This window comes from Macrosteles quadrilineatus, unplaced genomic scaffold (genome assembly GCF_028750875.1).
Source record: "Macrosteles quadrilineatus isolate MER2022 unplaced genomic scaffold, UCM_ALF_1.0 Scaffold_2__2_contigs__length_208266976, whole genome shotgun sequence".
Classification (NCBI taxonomy): Eukaryota; Metazoa; Arthropoda; class Insecta; order Hemiptera; family Cicadellidae; genus Macrosteles; species Macrosteles quadrilineatus.
This window is the reverse complement of record NW_026542595.1, coordinates 140,219,201-140,233,861: the sequence shown is the minus strand read 5'-3', so window position 1 is coordinate 140,233,861 and position 14,661 is coordinate 140,219,201. Positions and strand designations below refer to the sequence as shown.

General features: G+C 34.8%; 1 protein-coding gene across 1 annotated transcript; it reads right to left on the bottom strand.

Annotated features, from left to right (window-relative positions):
- Window positions 1-341: 341 nt before the first annotated feature.
- On the bottom strand, window positions 342-13,023 carry LOC128987956 (medium-chain acyl-CoA ligase ACSF2, mitochondrial-like). Its single transcript, XM_054409088.1, has 13 exons — window positions 12,716-13,023; window positions 11,688-11,859; window positions 11,156-11,284; window positions 9,964-10,187; window positions 9,620-9,731; window positions 8,929-9,024; window positions 7,547-7,695; window positions 6,114-6,294; window positions 5,570-5,677; window positions 4,418-4,563; window positions 2,360-2,501; window positions 1,258-1,368; window positions 342-476 (listed from the first exon to the last, which is right to left on the bottom strand). Exons 1-13 carry the CDS (start codon window positions 12,775-12,777, stop codon window positions 354-356), a joined length of 1,755 nt encoding a protein of 584 aa, XP_054265063.1. The 5' UTR covers window positions 12,778-13,023; the 3' UTR covers window positions 342-353.
- Between the last annotated feature and the right edge of the window lie 1,638 nt (window positions 13,024-14,661).

Here is a 14,661-nt window from a genome sequence, read left to right as displayed (position 1 = left end):
ATACCCATGATTTTTAGACTACGCTTAATCCCACATCAATTGCAAACCTTGTTAAGAAGTTTACCCTGATAACAAATTGAAATCTTATTTGATAATGTCACATATTCATTGCTGATTTTCAGCCACTGTATTCTGAATTTCCGTTATGAATAAACAGATTTAAATTGAATACACCTCATAAGACTTGCTATCGGGGTTCTGTACTTTGAAATGTGTATACATTTTTAGGTTTTCTTAAATTATTAACTTACAATTATTACTTTTGTGAACATTTCAGTGGAAAATGTGCTCTTTAACGTTTCCGTAGGTCAAGGAAAGAATAAGTTTAACTTTTCTAGAAACATAAATCATATTTATTTCACTGCCAATTTCTTCTCCATTGCCTCTCGCAACTTGTATTTTTGAATTTTTCCAGATCCAGTTTTTGGAAAGTCCTCCACAATTTCGATGTATTTTGGTATTTTAAAGTAAGCAATCTGTAAAAAAAAAAAATCTTAATATGTTTTAAATTGACTTAACCATCATACAACTCAATGATTAAAAATCAATAGGCCTACATCTCTATATAAACATTTATGTAAATATTTAAAACCAGTTACTATAATTTTAAGTAGGGTAGTTATAATTTGCTGAGTATAATATGCAGAGTTTTTCAACTTTAAATCTGTAATGAATCTTGTTAAAAATCTTAAATTCTATTCTTCCAGTTTCTTGACATTCAGTTAAAGGCTTACTTTTCTCAAACAGTCAATACTTGGCCAATAAACCTTTCCATGAGTGTTTTATGTCATTTGAAAAAGAGGTATGGTGTAATATATACGCTGAACTGAAGAGTACAACTTTTGTTATAGAAAAGTACCATAAATATTGTTAACCTAAACCTAGTACAAGGTTTGTTACAATCATTCTAGTAATTAAGTAGCAATCATTACCTAAACAAATGAGAGAGCCAGGGACATACAGATACACAAAAGTCTCCCACAACACTTCATGTATTGTAACTTTCAGTATCCCGTCCTAGTGTCCAATACTCATACTTATACAAAAAGTGGAATTCACTAAAAGCAAACTAAACTCTGTTCTTGTTAAAAAAAATTCTAGACATGTGAAATTCCTTAAGGTATTTTACTACAATTAGTATTTTGTTTGTAAAGTCATCATAACAGATCTATATCCTACACAAGAAATATTGTTTTAACTAAATATGTTACAAGGACGGAGTTTAGCAATGCGTTTTTCATTAATCAAACACATCACCTTGTCTTTACAGAAGTCCTTGACCTCTTGTTCAGTCAGTTTAGCTCCGGGAGTCAGTCTCAAGCTGCATCCAACCTCTTCTCCTAGTCTCTCATTGGACACTCCGTACACCTGTAGTAGGGCCATTAACTTATATTCAGAGTAGATGCAAGACACGGCAGGTATACATTGGCTCCCTGCTATCAGTCACACAAACTATCACAATTTTATTACCGCTGATCCTGGCCATATACCTTAAAGAAAGTTGGTTTTTGATCTACGATCATAACAAATCATCAAGTTAAACATTTTTCCACAGAGAACTAGATAAAGGTAAACACACCTCGTCCATTCAGTCCTATGAAAATTAGTCTAGGATTAGGTAGAGTTTGGTGTCATGTGACCCATTATCAATCCAAGATCAAAATTGAAGACAGCCCATAGCTTTGTGGTAGTAGGGGCAAGGGCAAGAGTATCAAATCCAAGGATTTTAAGCTGTGTGTACAAAAAAGTTAAACAACACATGTTTTGCATCAATTCATAGAACACTGGATTTTTTGGAAACAGTTTTTCATCATACTGTCTGGAAAAAAGCTGGTTTTAGTTCTCTGAATTGTCTGCAAAATTATCGTTTTCGGGTAACTTTAATAGGGCAGAGAAAAAATGTCTATACATTTTCTGGTTCCCTAACCTCAAAATTGGTTTATGACACATTAAATACATTATAAATTAATGTTGTGTTAAGTTATGTTTGTAAACAACAGAAATGTAAACAGTGATGACGAATTTGTATAACCTCAAACTAGGTGGTCTAATTTTGTAACCGTTAGAAGGTTATTCCCACAGTATGATGAAAATAATTGTTCAATACACAGAGCCAAAGTGTCATTTACTTAATCGTATTCCCTTTTTGTTACTCAATCGTAAAACATGCTTGCATACCAAAATGAGCCACTTTCGCTCCTAGTGATGAAATATATTTCTAAAAAAGGCTGCTTACAGTACCTGTTTCAAAAACCTTGTTTACACCGTAATTTGTAAGAAAAACAATACTGGTTATCAACATGTTTTTTTTTACATTTTGTTGCAAACTCTGATGTAAACGCAACTTTAGTTTGCATACCTGTGCATCCAAGATGTTTGGGTGTGTGACTAGATAATCCTCTACCTCCCTTGGTGATATGTTTTCTCCTCCTCGGATGATCATGTCCTTGATTCTGCCAACAACTTGTCCATATCCGTCTTCCCCAAGTACAAACCTGTCTCTGAACAAGTGATAGGAAAGTATAGTTTGAGGGATGATAAATATACCTACAAGAGTGTTACCATAAATTCAAAACACGTAATTCTGTTGGATTAAACTCATAAGGCACATTGAGATATTGTAAAACATTTATAAAGTAGTATAGGTACTATATACATTATAATCTATCGTTCAAAACTCATAGTTTGAATTCTAAAGTTTTATTTTTTTTTTATTTGTAGATTTTTGAATATATGGGTGAAGTGCCTATTCTCTCCCTAGAAATGGTACTATCTGCTAGGGAAGAAATTTATCTTCGGCAACAGCACTTTGCATGCTCAAAAGGTAATTCAACCTTTAGATTCTATGGTTTGGATAAATTTGGTCTACAAATATTTTTTTTTGAATGTTGGTTGTGTCTAAAAATAAATTCAGGATACCTCTTGAACATTCATTTTTTAAAGCAATTCTTTTCACAAATTATTTTGAATTCACACGGAATTAAAATACTAAGGGGTGGTATACTCCAAAGAATTACCACCATCTGCTTCAAAAAGCTCTTGTTAGATAAATATTTATTTCCTCAAATTTCACGTCTGTACATAGACGATATAAAATACTATTCGGAACAACTAAACCCTGTTAGTTGTTATTATCAGGGCCGGTTCTAGGAATTTTTCAGAGTTAAGCGAACACCCGAATCAGCGTCACCTAGAATCCCCCCACCCCAACCGCAACCCCCATGAACGTAACTTAACCCTATTTGTTAAATTTTATTTCCAAAATTTTGGAAAGAACTTTTTTATAAGTTTAGGTTAGAAGAATACTTACAATAAAAGACTTTTTTCAACTACTGTTTATTACTCACAGCAATTTAAAATTTTTACTCATCATATACACTTCAGCAAAATCCAAAGTTAACAATTTATTTCTAAATGTGAAATCAATTTTTACAGGATAACTTGGATACGATATAAGTTTTTATAAAGCCTATATTGCAATGAAAAACAGGTATAGGGAGATGACAAGAGAGGAATTTTTAATTGAATACATTAATCATGTAGAAAACATGACAAACCAAATTGAAGTATTACCTTGACAAAAAGAATACAGATTGTTCAATTTGAACAGTTCAAATTAAAAGTTCTTACCTGTTTAAAATTAACTCTCCTAGCTTTGATCTTGGCAAATTCTTTAATTGCTGAGTCGGTATCAATCTGGTTCAGAACATCATTTTCTATTGCCATTAGTGATAAGCCTACTAGAGTGCATTACAACGTACTGCTCTGCTCTAGGAGGGGAAGAAGGGAGGGGGAAGTTTCTTGTTGTGACAAGTGGCGCTGCGCGCTTATCTCGGGCATGATTCATGAAACATGAAATGAAACCCACAGGCGCCGCGCTGTACTCTGCCGAGCGTCAGCTCACTACGAATCGAAACTGCAAATCAATACCTTGAGTTGAAGTGCTGTTGGTACAAACAGAATAAATGCCTTTGGTGTGTTTCTTTGGATACTTGAACTCTGAGCGAAAAAAACAAAATTTAGTTGTTCACTTGTCAGTAAATTTGTTTCCAATTTTGTCTTCTGAGAAAAAAAATTGTGTCCCGTTGGCGCCACTTTTTCGTAGCGCCATATGCGACCGCGTAGTTCGCGTATGGGTTAAACCGGCCCTGGTTATTATTGTATCAGAGTGGGATAAGCTGATTGGTAGGGTTTTGGGCTTTGGTTCCTGAGATCTTAGGTTGAAATCAAGACAATCATCAATGTCTCTTGGTGATAATGCCAAAAGCAATGCGATCCCCTAGGCCTGGTCTGAAGAAAGTAGTAAATTGGTTCTGGGTTCTAGTTCTACAAAAAGTGGTAGGTCTTAAAAAAGTATTACATAGGGTGTCCCTAAGAATAAATTCCAGGAACTTTTATCACTACACCTCGTACTAACCCAGTCTTAATCCAGCCATCTCTTGTAAGTGTCATATCCGTAGCCACTGTATCTTCCCAATACCCTGTCATGTTGTATCCCCTCATCCACAGCTCTCCCGGTGTACCAAAGGGTACTGTCAACCCCTCTTTGTCTACTACCTTTGCCTGTGAGAGAACACTTCATTGATGACTAAATCATTGATGTATCATAAAATAGTTTCTTCAGTTAGTCAATACAATATGTCAACAAGCTTGTGTTTAATGTCATTACTTAAAAAGCAAAGTAGCTCAAAAAAGTCTCTGACACTCATCTCATAACCGAATTAGCTTGAAAAAAGTTAAGAAGCTTCTTGATTTAGAGGTTGAGGTGGAAGGAAAAAAGGACTACTGTTACACTCAAACTTATAGCATAGCCCTCCTATAGATGATGAGATTTAAAGCCAATTATTTATAAACTATTTTGGTGAAGATTAGGGGCAACACCTACTAACTTCAAGGCACATACCTCAAATACTACCAAACACAGAAGCTCAGAGATAGTGTCTGCAACTGATAAATGGTGCAAGTACACTCATCTTCACCTTAAAATACACACCATGGTGTGGCGTCATAAAAGTTCAAACTTATCTAATCAGTATCACAGGGGGTGACAGTTAAAACTGAAACCAATCAAATACTATCATTGTTGCCTAGTCTAATAATTAAAATATCCTGGCCGCAGCAAACCCGCAGAGTGCAGACTAAGTGAATTGCCATTTGCCTGATTAGATTTTCATTTCACTACTATATCTCTTTAAAAATGGCATTCATTCCTTATCTAGATGGAGTTATCTACATAATGTATGTCAGTTATGTATTACATGAAACCGTTCGCTACATATTTGAATTTGAACTGATGGTGTTTTTGGCTCTGGGGAACTCGCCACAAAAAGTTAATTGGTCCCGGGTCTAGGTCTTACCATGGGACCTAGGATAATACTGTAGTAGCTTGTTCCCTATATGGGAAATTCGCTGAAAAGATAATTATTTAAGTTAAGCAAGAAACTGTATTTCTATACTGTACCGATACCATACAACAATACTGTATGACCTTTTAAAATTTAGAAAACAAGTGAGAAAACCAGTAGTTCCAAAATTTTACTAATAAATAAATAGTTATTAACCACCATACCTCAACATTTTCAGACACCTTTCCAACAGTTGAAGTCATGTGGAACTCTGAATCTTCCCTGGTTGAAGTGAAACACATCGCTGTTGTTTCTGTCAGTCCATATACAGACTGAACAAAACAATATTTGAAATTGGATGCACTTGTAAAATCAATCTTGCACTGAATACTTGTCTATATCATATCACTGATTGAATAGTGTATTACCATGTGATTTGGATACCAAACTATCTATTTTCATGTGCCTAGTCAGTTTTTACTCAAAATAAATTACTTGAATGGACTTCTCATAAAAGTTGCAAATCTACTGAAGTTATATTTTCTTAACTTATATAAAGTTAACTTTTATAGGTACATCTCATTCATGCTGAGATAATAGGTTGGCTCACAAAATATGTAGTTACTATTCATAATATTGTTTTTCTGTCACATTACATGGTAACAATTTTCAGGAGGTACTCCTGAATAAATGTCAGGTAGACCCTTCTCCTTTCAGGTAAGCCTGTTACCCCAACAATCCTTTTACACCCTTTCGAAATCAACTCACCATGACCCTGTCACAGGAAAAGGTGTTCTTCATCTTGCGGAAGAGTTCTGGAGTGCACAGAGCTCCACCACTGACGGCCATCTCTGGGGACTGGTGCAACAGTTGCTCATCAGCTGGTAAGTTGGAGACATGACTGCACAAGTCTACGTACATGGTGGGGGTTCCCAGCAGCATTGTGCAACTGGAAAATACACGATAATGCTACCATTGACTTTAGATACTAGAACCAATGACTTAAGACTACCATTGACTTTAGATACTACAACTAGTGATGTGTCAAAACCAAATCTCAAATTTCAACACCATTAAAACTTTGGAAAAGTTTCGGTTTCGAGATTTGATAGGCGAGTTTCGAGATTCAAAAGTTTCAAAATTGGAAGTTTTAGCACTTTTATTTTTGAAAATGCTGACATTTTTTGTGTCATTATTATTGTTTGTAACTTGTTTACACACAAGCTGGTAGCAATGGAGCAAACACATTCCATTACCTAATACTAATTAAACAAGTAAATTATACTCAGAACTGAACTGCAAAAGGCATCTTAAATACTGGAGCAGCTTACAATTCAGTTTCATATCAATATTAAAAATTGTTTAAACAAAAAGTAATATTTACCACTAAATGTTCTAATTAATGTAATATTTATGTTTATTTCAATATCAAGAGTTTCGTCTATTTTAATGTTAACTTTTTTGTTTAAAAAAAAATGTTATTTTGGGTTTGAAGTTTATCCGTCACATTTATGTTATTATGTCTGGATCAGGAGTCAAATATCTTTCAGTTTTGACTGCATAATCATAAATGGTAATGTTATCATTATAGTACCTGTATTTTTAACAACTTGACCAGGTAACTAAAAGTTTCGCGTTCAGGTTTTGCGAGATCCGGGATTAAATTTTTTAAGTTTCGGTTTTGGTTTTGAGATTTGAAATTTCTGGTTTTGACCATCACTAACTACAACCATTGAATCTTAGATACTAGGATCATTGACTTTAGATACTAGAACCATCGACTTTGGATACTACAACCATTGAAGTTGGATAATAGGGTCGGGTTTTCAATTCTGCAAGTAGATTTGTTATCCAGTTGTAAAAGCTTAAGACTTTCGTTATTTACATTTTATACACTATAATGTTTGAGTACACTGATGTTAGCTTTGTTATTTTAGAGTGAATTTTTAAGTGGACGCTGTACTCTACTAAAACCAAAGGACAAGCTGTAATGTTTCGATACACTTTATAAGATTGATTATGTGAAAACAGGTTGAAACCTCAAAATGCTGACACTACATCTGTAGGAAAGATACATTCCTCAAAGTTGTCTAAAACTATAAGGAACAGATCAATCAAAGGACAAATTGAATACATGCGTATGCATTATGTGACACTAGTTTTGAATTATTAGTCTACATAAATTAATCTGAGTAACAAACCTCTCTCTCCTTACTGCCTCACATGATGCTGAAGCATTAAACGTGGGTGATGGCAAGACTAAGGTGCTGCCGAAGTTTAGACTTCCTAGTAAAGCACTGATGTAGGCCAACACATGGAAAAACGGGGGTTGTACTAGGATCTTGTAATGCTGCAGAAATAACAATCTAGGTAAAATATGTATACAGTATTCATGGTTTTAGCGAATTTCCCTATAGGGAAGTATAACTATTATCGTAGGTGGCACAGTAAGACCTAGCCCCGGGACCGATTTACTTTTTCATTTTGATGTCCTCAGTGGCCAAAAACACCATTCGTTCAAATTTATATACATATACGTCCGTGAATGCGATAACTTGAGTAATTTTTGTCTAATTTTGATTAAATTTGGTTGAAAGGCGTAAGGCGGGATATACTTGAATGAGTTTGCGAACCAGCATGATCGGACCATGGGAACGGGGGTTTATGGGGTAAAAATTTACTTTTCTCATTTTTGACCCTCAAAACACAAAATTTCCCAATTTCTCTTTAGACCTTTTTAAAGTGCGTAAAAGCAGATAATTTAGTAGGTATATCAAAGTGTTTTTGTATGGTTATTGGTAACCAAGAAAATTCAAAAAATTGTAAATTTAAAATTTCTATGCTATTCTTATGGAGATACTGTAAAATGTTGTAGTTTGCTTGTTTATGGCATATATTTTGATCAAACTTGGCAAATTTATTTATTTTGTACTAAGCTATTAATATTTTACTAAAAAAACACACTTTATTAGTGTCTTTGTAGCAGCAAACCTAGGTACTCGTTAAACCTAATGTTATTTAAATAGATTTTGATTGCAAATCAATTCAGACAAATGGACATTAGTTTAGTCGGCAAGTTTGCTGCGACGGGGTTATTTTTAATCAGGAAAAAACTTAAAACGTTTGTGCCAAGTGTTTGTAAAATCAAGATCGCTGTTACAAATGCATACCTCGTTATTGGAACATTCCATGCAAACAGAGTGGACACTGCTCCATCAAGTTCACATGATGCCAAAGCTGGGTAGATATAACTTTTGTAGATTGAAATGAGGAGTTAATTTACCCTTGTCTTGTAGCTGTGGTGCAGAGTTTAGGACTGAACTACTGGCATTGACTATCTACTGGTCAATGACTTCACTTATGGCTCTTCTTGATATATTGCAAAATCTTCACAGTATAAGGGAAGCTAGACTTAAATCACTCAGTGCTTTGGATTTATCTTTAGGAAGGGGGCATCTAATTTTTGGTAGGTCAAATTAACTAGAGTAAATTGTTGTAGGGATTTCTGCACAACTTGGACTATCTATGGGTGTGACTGAAAAAGTCATAAAAAATATTAATTGCTTTAAAATCAATGATGTACCTTTTCTCCCAAGCCAAGTCTTTTCCCGCAAAAGTAAGAGTTATTTATCAATAAGAAGTGACTCAATGGAACTGCCTTGGGTTTTCCTGTGGTACCCTGAAATAAAGTGAAAATAATGTTTATAAGCATGGTGTTTATATTTTTAAAAAGTAAACAAATCTTTCCTCAAGATGGTATTGGTAAACCTGTTTGGGGTGTGAGTGCTATAGTTTTTAGTTTTCCACCTTTCGTTTAGTTTTCCCTGGTGACTTACAATGCCCTGTAAAGGCATGCAACCTTTGAAAGTAATATATTATGAAAAAAATCCTAAAACAGCAAAGAAGTAACCTCACTTTTTTGTTTACTTTAGATAAGCCACCACATAAAAGCTCTTACAACATTATGCATTGTTATTATTTTGTTTCAAAACAATTGTGAATTGCTGGATACGTTCCACATACAGGGGAGTGAGTTCTATGTGGAGATAAAGTTAAAGAGGCCGCCAACCTCTTAGAAAAATAAATAAATAACGTTAGTAGTTAAATAGTTTTACCAAGGGAGGTAACCTGGCCTCGAATAATGTTTTACAGACATTTTGTGATCAGCTGCTTCATTTATGCCTGCAAAAGAAATACATGTTTCAAATCCATACTATCAGCACTCACTAAACTTAAGGTTTTACTGAACTAAAAGCTTATACAGAACTACCTACTGATGTGAACTGTATATTCCCAATATGTTCTGGACGCAGCCTTTGATTTGTCTCTTGCAATTTCGTTAAGCTATCTGTGCTATCAGCAACATCTGAAAATCGAATCGTTCCCCTGAAATAAAGACATAGGTTAGTAAATCAATCAATCCAACAAAATTTATGATTGTGATTAACTGTTAGATCCCACGTCTAATACCAGAGTGCAAAGTGCTTAACCTTTGATATTCTTAACAAAGAGTACAGCACACTATAAAATTTACCATAGAGAAACATTTAGCTGAAGTCAGCCCTCTCAAGCTTAGAGAGGATTCAGATTTAATAGCATCATATAGTGTCATACTCACGGTAAACTCTCATCCGTGCTGACAATTATGCAGGAAAAGTAAGGTAACTTTGTGCTCGTGAGTTTTGAATTGGCTGGAGATGTTGGAAGTTCAGGGAAGATCTCACTCAACATTTTGTAGTAGTTTATGGTTTTGTAACTTTTAGGTACCACCAAAGCTTTTACTCTTACTTTTTGCAGGCAGTACTCTAGTTCATGTGCCATGTACGAAGGGTTCATGGATACCTATAGTGACATAAGTACAAAATATAATTGTAGTAGCTATTATCAAAGGTATAGGTAAAAAAGTAGGCTACAAAAATGCTCGACCAGAGAAACACTCTTTTATTTCAGACATCCATCAATCAGACACTACCACATTCAAAACTACTGTCAACCGCCACAGTGGCAAAATTCTCATCTTGTCCCATGCGCAAGGATACTATTGTTCTCATGCAATAGCCAAGAAATCAAGGACATCTTGCATGACAGTTGCCCAAATTCATGAACATTTCCTTCAGCAATTGGGGTAAAACCACTATCGTAAATCGTGATCGCGGTGAAGTCAAAAACAGTTGAAACAAATCCTGTCCACACAAAATCTTGAATTAAGAGGAAAATGACAGAGCTGTTACGAAACTTTAAGAAGAGTTTGATTTACAAATACAAATCAGTCTGTCTTCAGACTGGAGATCTGGCAAACCTGGACAAAGAGAGCTACTGGTTGCTATACTGGTTGTTACCTCCAGTTGGACTGGGACGGGTGGTGTCTTCCTGTAATCCAGCTACTAGGAGGTCACGAATTGTGGATGTTTATTTAGTGATGCACTGTGGATGGGATATTCCCTAGTGTGGATTAACGTCCGCACGGGTGAGTACTACGACTATCCGCAGTACCTACTATCCTGATAATTAGACCAATTCGTATATACCAAGGCATAAATGTGGTTCGGATTCCACTATAAACTGTAGGTCCCTTAGTTGCCATTAGCTGTATAGGCTATTAATTAACAGCTGTGGCTAAGGAATGTCGGCCTTAGTCACCAACAAGACTACAAGATCGCGCCACTCATCCTACTCTCATTTCCATTCATACTTGGCTTAAAATACCTACTCGCCATTTAATTGAACAGTATTAACAGTATCTACCTACTGGTTACTGGTTGCTATACTGGTTGTTACCTACTGGTTACTGGTTGCTGGTTGCTACTAACCAGTATGAGTCCAGCCTTGGCTGCTGCCACCGCAGTAAGGAACCATTGTGTAGAGTTTGGACTACAAATACCTAGTCTGTCTCCAGGCTGAAGACCCAGCTCTAGAAACCCAGCTGCTAGCTTGTTGGCCTGTGAATACAGTTAAGGATGAATTAGATATTTTATTAATAAGAATATAAAATATAATATAGTATTATCTGTGTGTATGATTTCTACTAACAGGAGTTCTTGCCTGAGAAGTAATGTTAACTTATTGGTTCATAAAGACAAAGATCCAACGACCCTCAACCCATTCTGGGTATGTATTCACATAATCAATTTTGTGAGAGAGGGAGGGGAGAAAAAGAGGGCTGGATTCCTCAACTGTGAATTTTCAGGTCAGCAGTAGAATTAGGTATTTAAAAAAATAGAGTCAGTCCAGTTCCTGAGGTGCGGAGAACTTTCAGAGATTTTTCTATACGATCTTCCATCTTAATAGTGCTCTCTTTCTGCTTTTAGTTAAAGTTTCTGTATTTCTACAGCTGTAGGGTACCTGATGTTCTGCCTGACTGAAGGTTAGTGTCTGGGATTGCTGGACAGACACTACCACCTCAGTGTCTGGCCATTTATCTGCAGCTGTGGTGGCCAGCTGGCCGATTGTCTGGTAACGCAGAGGCTCTGACGTTGGTTGGTGATAGTAGCTCAGCTTTACACTGCTGCTTTGTCTGGGAAATGTAATGCAATTGTACTTTAATTACTATCATAGAAACAATGAGCAGTATCAATGAATTCTAAAACTAAAATCAAAAATTATAAAGCATAAGGAGGGTAAAATATAAAGTAACAGAAAAAAATAATGGACACTCTAGAGTATTTTATCTAAACTACTAAATTACTTGAGGGAGGTGGAGAATTCTTCTATAGAATAAATAACGTAGATTTAAAATGTACTCTTTCAATAGTTTACGGAATTTTGTAAGATCTATTTCTTTTCCTATGCTATTTGGTATACATTTTAAAATGCTTGTCTCTTAAGCAAAAACATTTTCAGTCAATTCATTTAATTTATTTTAACCTATCCTCGAGGAGTACCGATAAACGGAGAAAGTACACATTTTATCCAATATACTACTGTATCTTACGTCTGATTCATCGAATAATTAGGTAGTAATATCTGGCAAGGGAAAAATAAAAGAATTAGCTTTTAAAATATTAAAGTAATAATAATTAAAAAATAATTAAAATAATAATAAAATAATTTTTTTTAAATAAAAAAATAAAAAAGTAAAGCATAAAATGTGCAATGGTCCTGTAAAAATTACGTTAAAATTGGTTAACTACATTAATATGAGGATTTAAGACCTTTTATGTCTCTGAATAAGGAATAATTTTGAATCGGTATTTATTTCCATTATTGTTAAGTTCTTCTTGCAAACGTTCTGTTACTTCTGTAAACATATTACGTAAAGAGTTTTTAAATCTAACTTCAAACAAAGATAAAACTACCGTTACAGTTCGTTTAGCAATTTTGCTACTTATTTAAATATGAATAACCTATTTAAATAAGTTATTTTGACTTACCTCTTTAACATCTTGTATTCACTCAAGAGTTTCCTCAAAATATGTCTCCCTCTTACTGCCATTGTTCATAAACAACAACTAATTCAAATTCACTATATTATATACCGATCACTACGAAACCACACTTTAAACTTTTAGGAAAATATCTGTTCTGTATTTACTGTTAGATTTCTAATCTACAACTTATTCAACTACTTCACTTCACTCCTGCTTTCATGGGTTACCTCACAGTATTGACTGAGATAAACTGTGATATAAAGTATCTTTGACCTTGGCTTACACTGCCATCTGTCATAACATAGCATAACTAACAGGATGTTGTTAGGTTTACAAGTATTATAATGGAAGTACAATCATCCAAAATAACAATCACTGGGTTTATCTCATTTGGTGATAATTTCTAATTTTAGTTATATATAAAATGGGCTTTATCATTGTTTTCTCTGCTTATCTTTTTTTTATGGCATTGACATTTTTTGTTAAGTTCATAACTTAACGGTGCTAATTCCTTTGTAATTCTCAACAGTGTGTATTTAAAACAATGTTATTGTTATTTATTTTTATAATACTAAAAAAAAGCTTTAGATTTGTGTTTTAGTTTATAAAATGAGAGTATTCAAGTAAACCTTTAAACCGTATTATTATGAGGAAAATTAATGAGGGACATTAAAGATCTGCAAAAATAGTTGTAAGTCCTTGCAAAAGATTTGTTAAGCAGCCGTGTTATAATAAAGACTACTAGGTGAACCCGTGCGAATTCGCACGAATAATAAGTTAGGATATTATAGCAACGTCATAGAAGTTGCGTCGTTGTATCGACGTTGGTCTTGAGCTCGATTGTTGGCTATATGCATTCTAAGTTCTTTTTTCTGTTCAGTAGGAGTATTTTGCAGGATGGAGCTCATCATGCTGAAAACTTGCGCGTATGGATTAATATCAACCAAATGTTGAGTCAAAATGTGCACGAGTTCAGTGCTGCAAGAGCCATTAGCTTTGTTTGGCATTCTTTCTTGAACAGCGGTTTCGACGTCGTATATATAAATTTGGGCATATGTTGGATGCTCCCCTTCTGACGGTTGAAATGTGCCAATTGAGTGATAAATTTTATCGTGCACCTTCTTATACAGAAATGCCTCAACCGTTATGTTCTTCAATTTTAGCTCGATTGCTGACCATTGCGAGCGCCGAGTTCTACGATCTAATGTTCTCTTTGTAGTTTCTGCTCAAATGATTTCTAGGCTCTGGATATAATAGATTTATCGGGATGGTGGTAGATTCACTTTTCATTTATGGCAGCAGGATGAAAATCCTTCGCCTCGTCCTATTTGTTCTTCTTTAAAATGTAGCGCACCTCATTTCTGATATTTCAGTGCCATCTCGCCAAGTGAATGCTGATGAATTCTTGTACTGTATTTGTCAGTGTAATTTGTAAGTACACGTTGCCACTCACGGTTCCAGCTCCTCGTCTGGGCTCCTTACGTTTTGCATTGCTTGCCGTATGTTGACTCACCGTGTCCGACCGGCTATATTTCTTTGTCGTCGGGTCCTTGGCATGTTTAAACGAAAATATTATGTAAAACTTTTCTCCCGTCATGTCCTATAGGTAACATTTCTTTGCCAGGTTTCTAATTATTTTTAAAAACATGCAAACTATTAAACATTTCAAAACCAAACAAAACAGCTGGGATCTAATTTTTTTAAACTAATGTATTGACATTTGTTTCAGAATATAATAACATTCAAATCAATCACAATGTTATCCTTATGGAAGGAACTTTGAGTGCAGCCCACGCCCTTAAAAAGATATATTTCAAAAATCTGAAGCCAGTTTGCACATCTACACACCTAGACGAACATTTTGGTACATAATATGTGGGGTTAAATCTTAAAACAAAAAAGCCTTATTGTTCACAAAGTTTCATGTCGCGTATTAAATATATAGATTA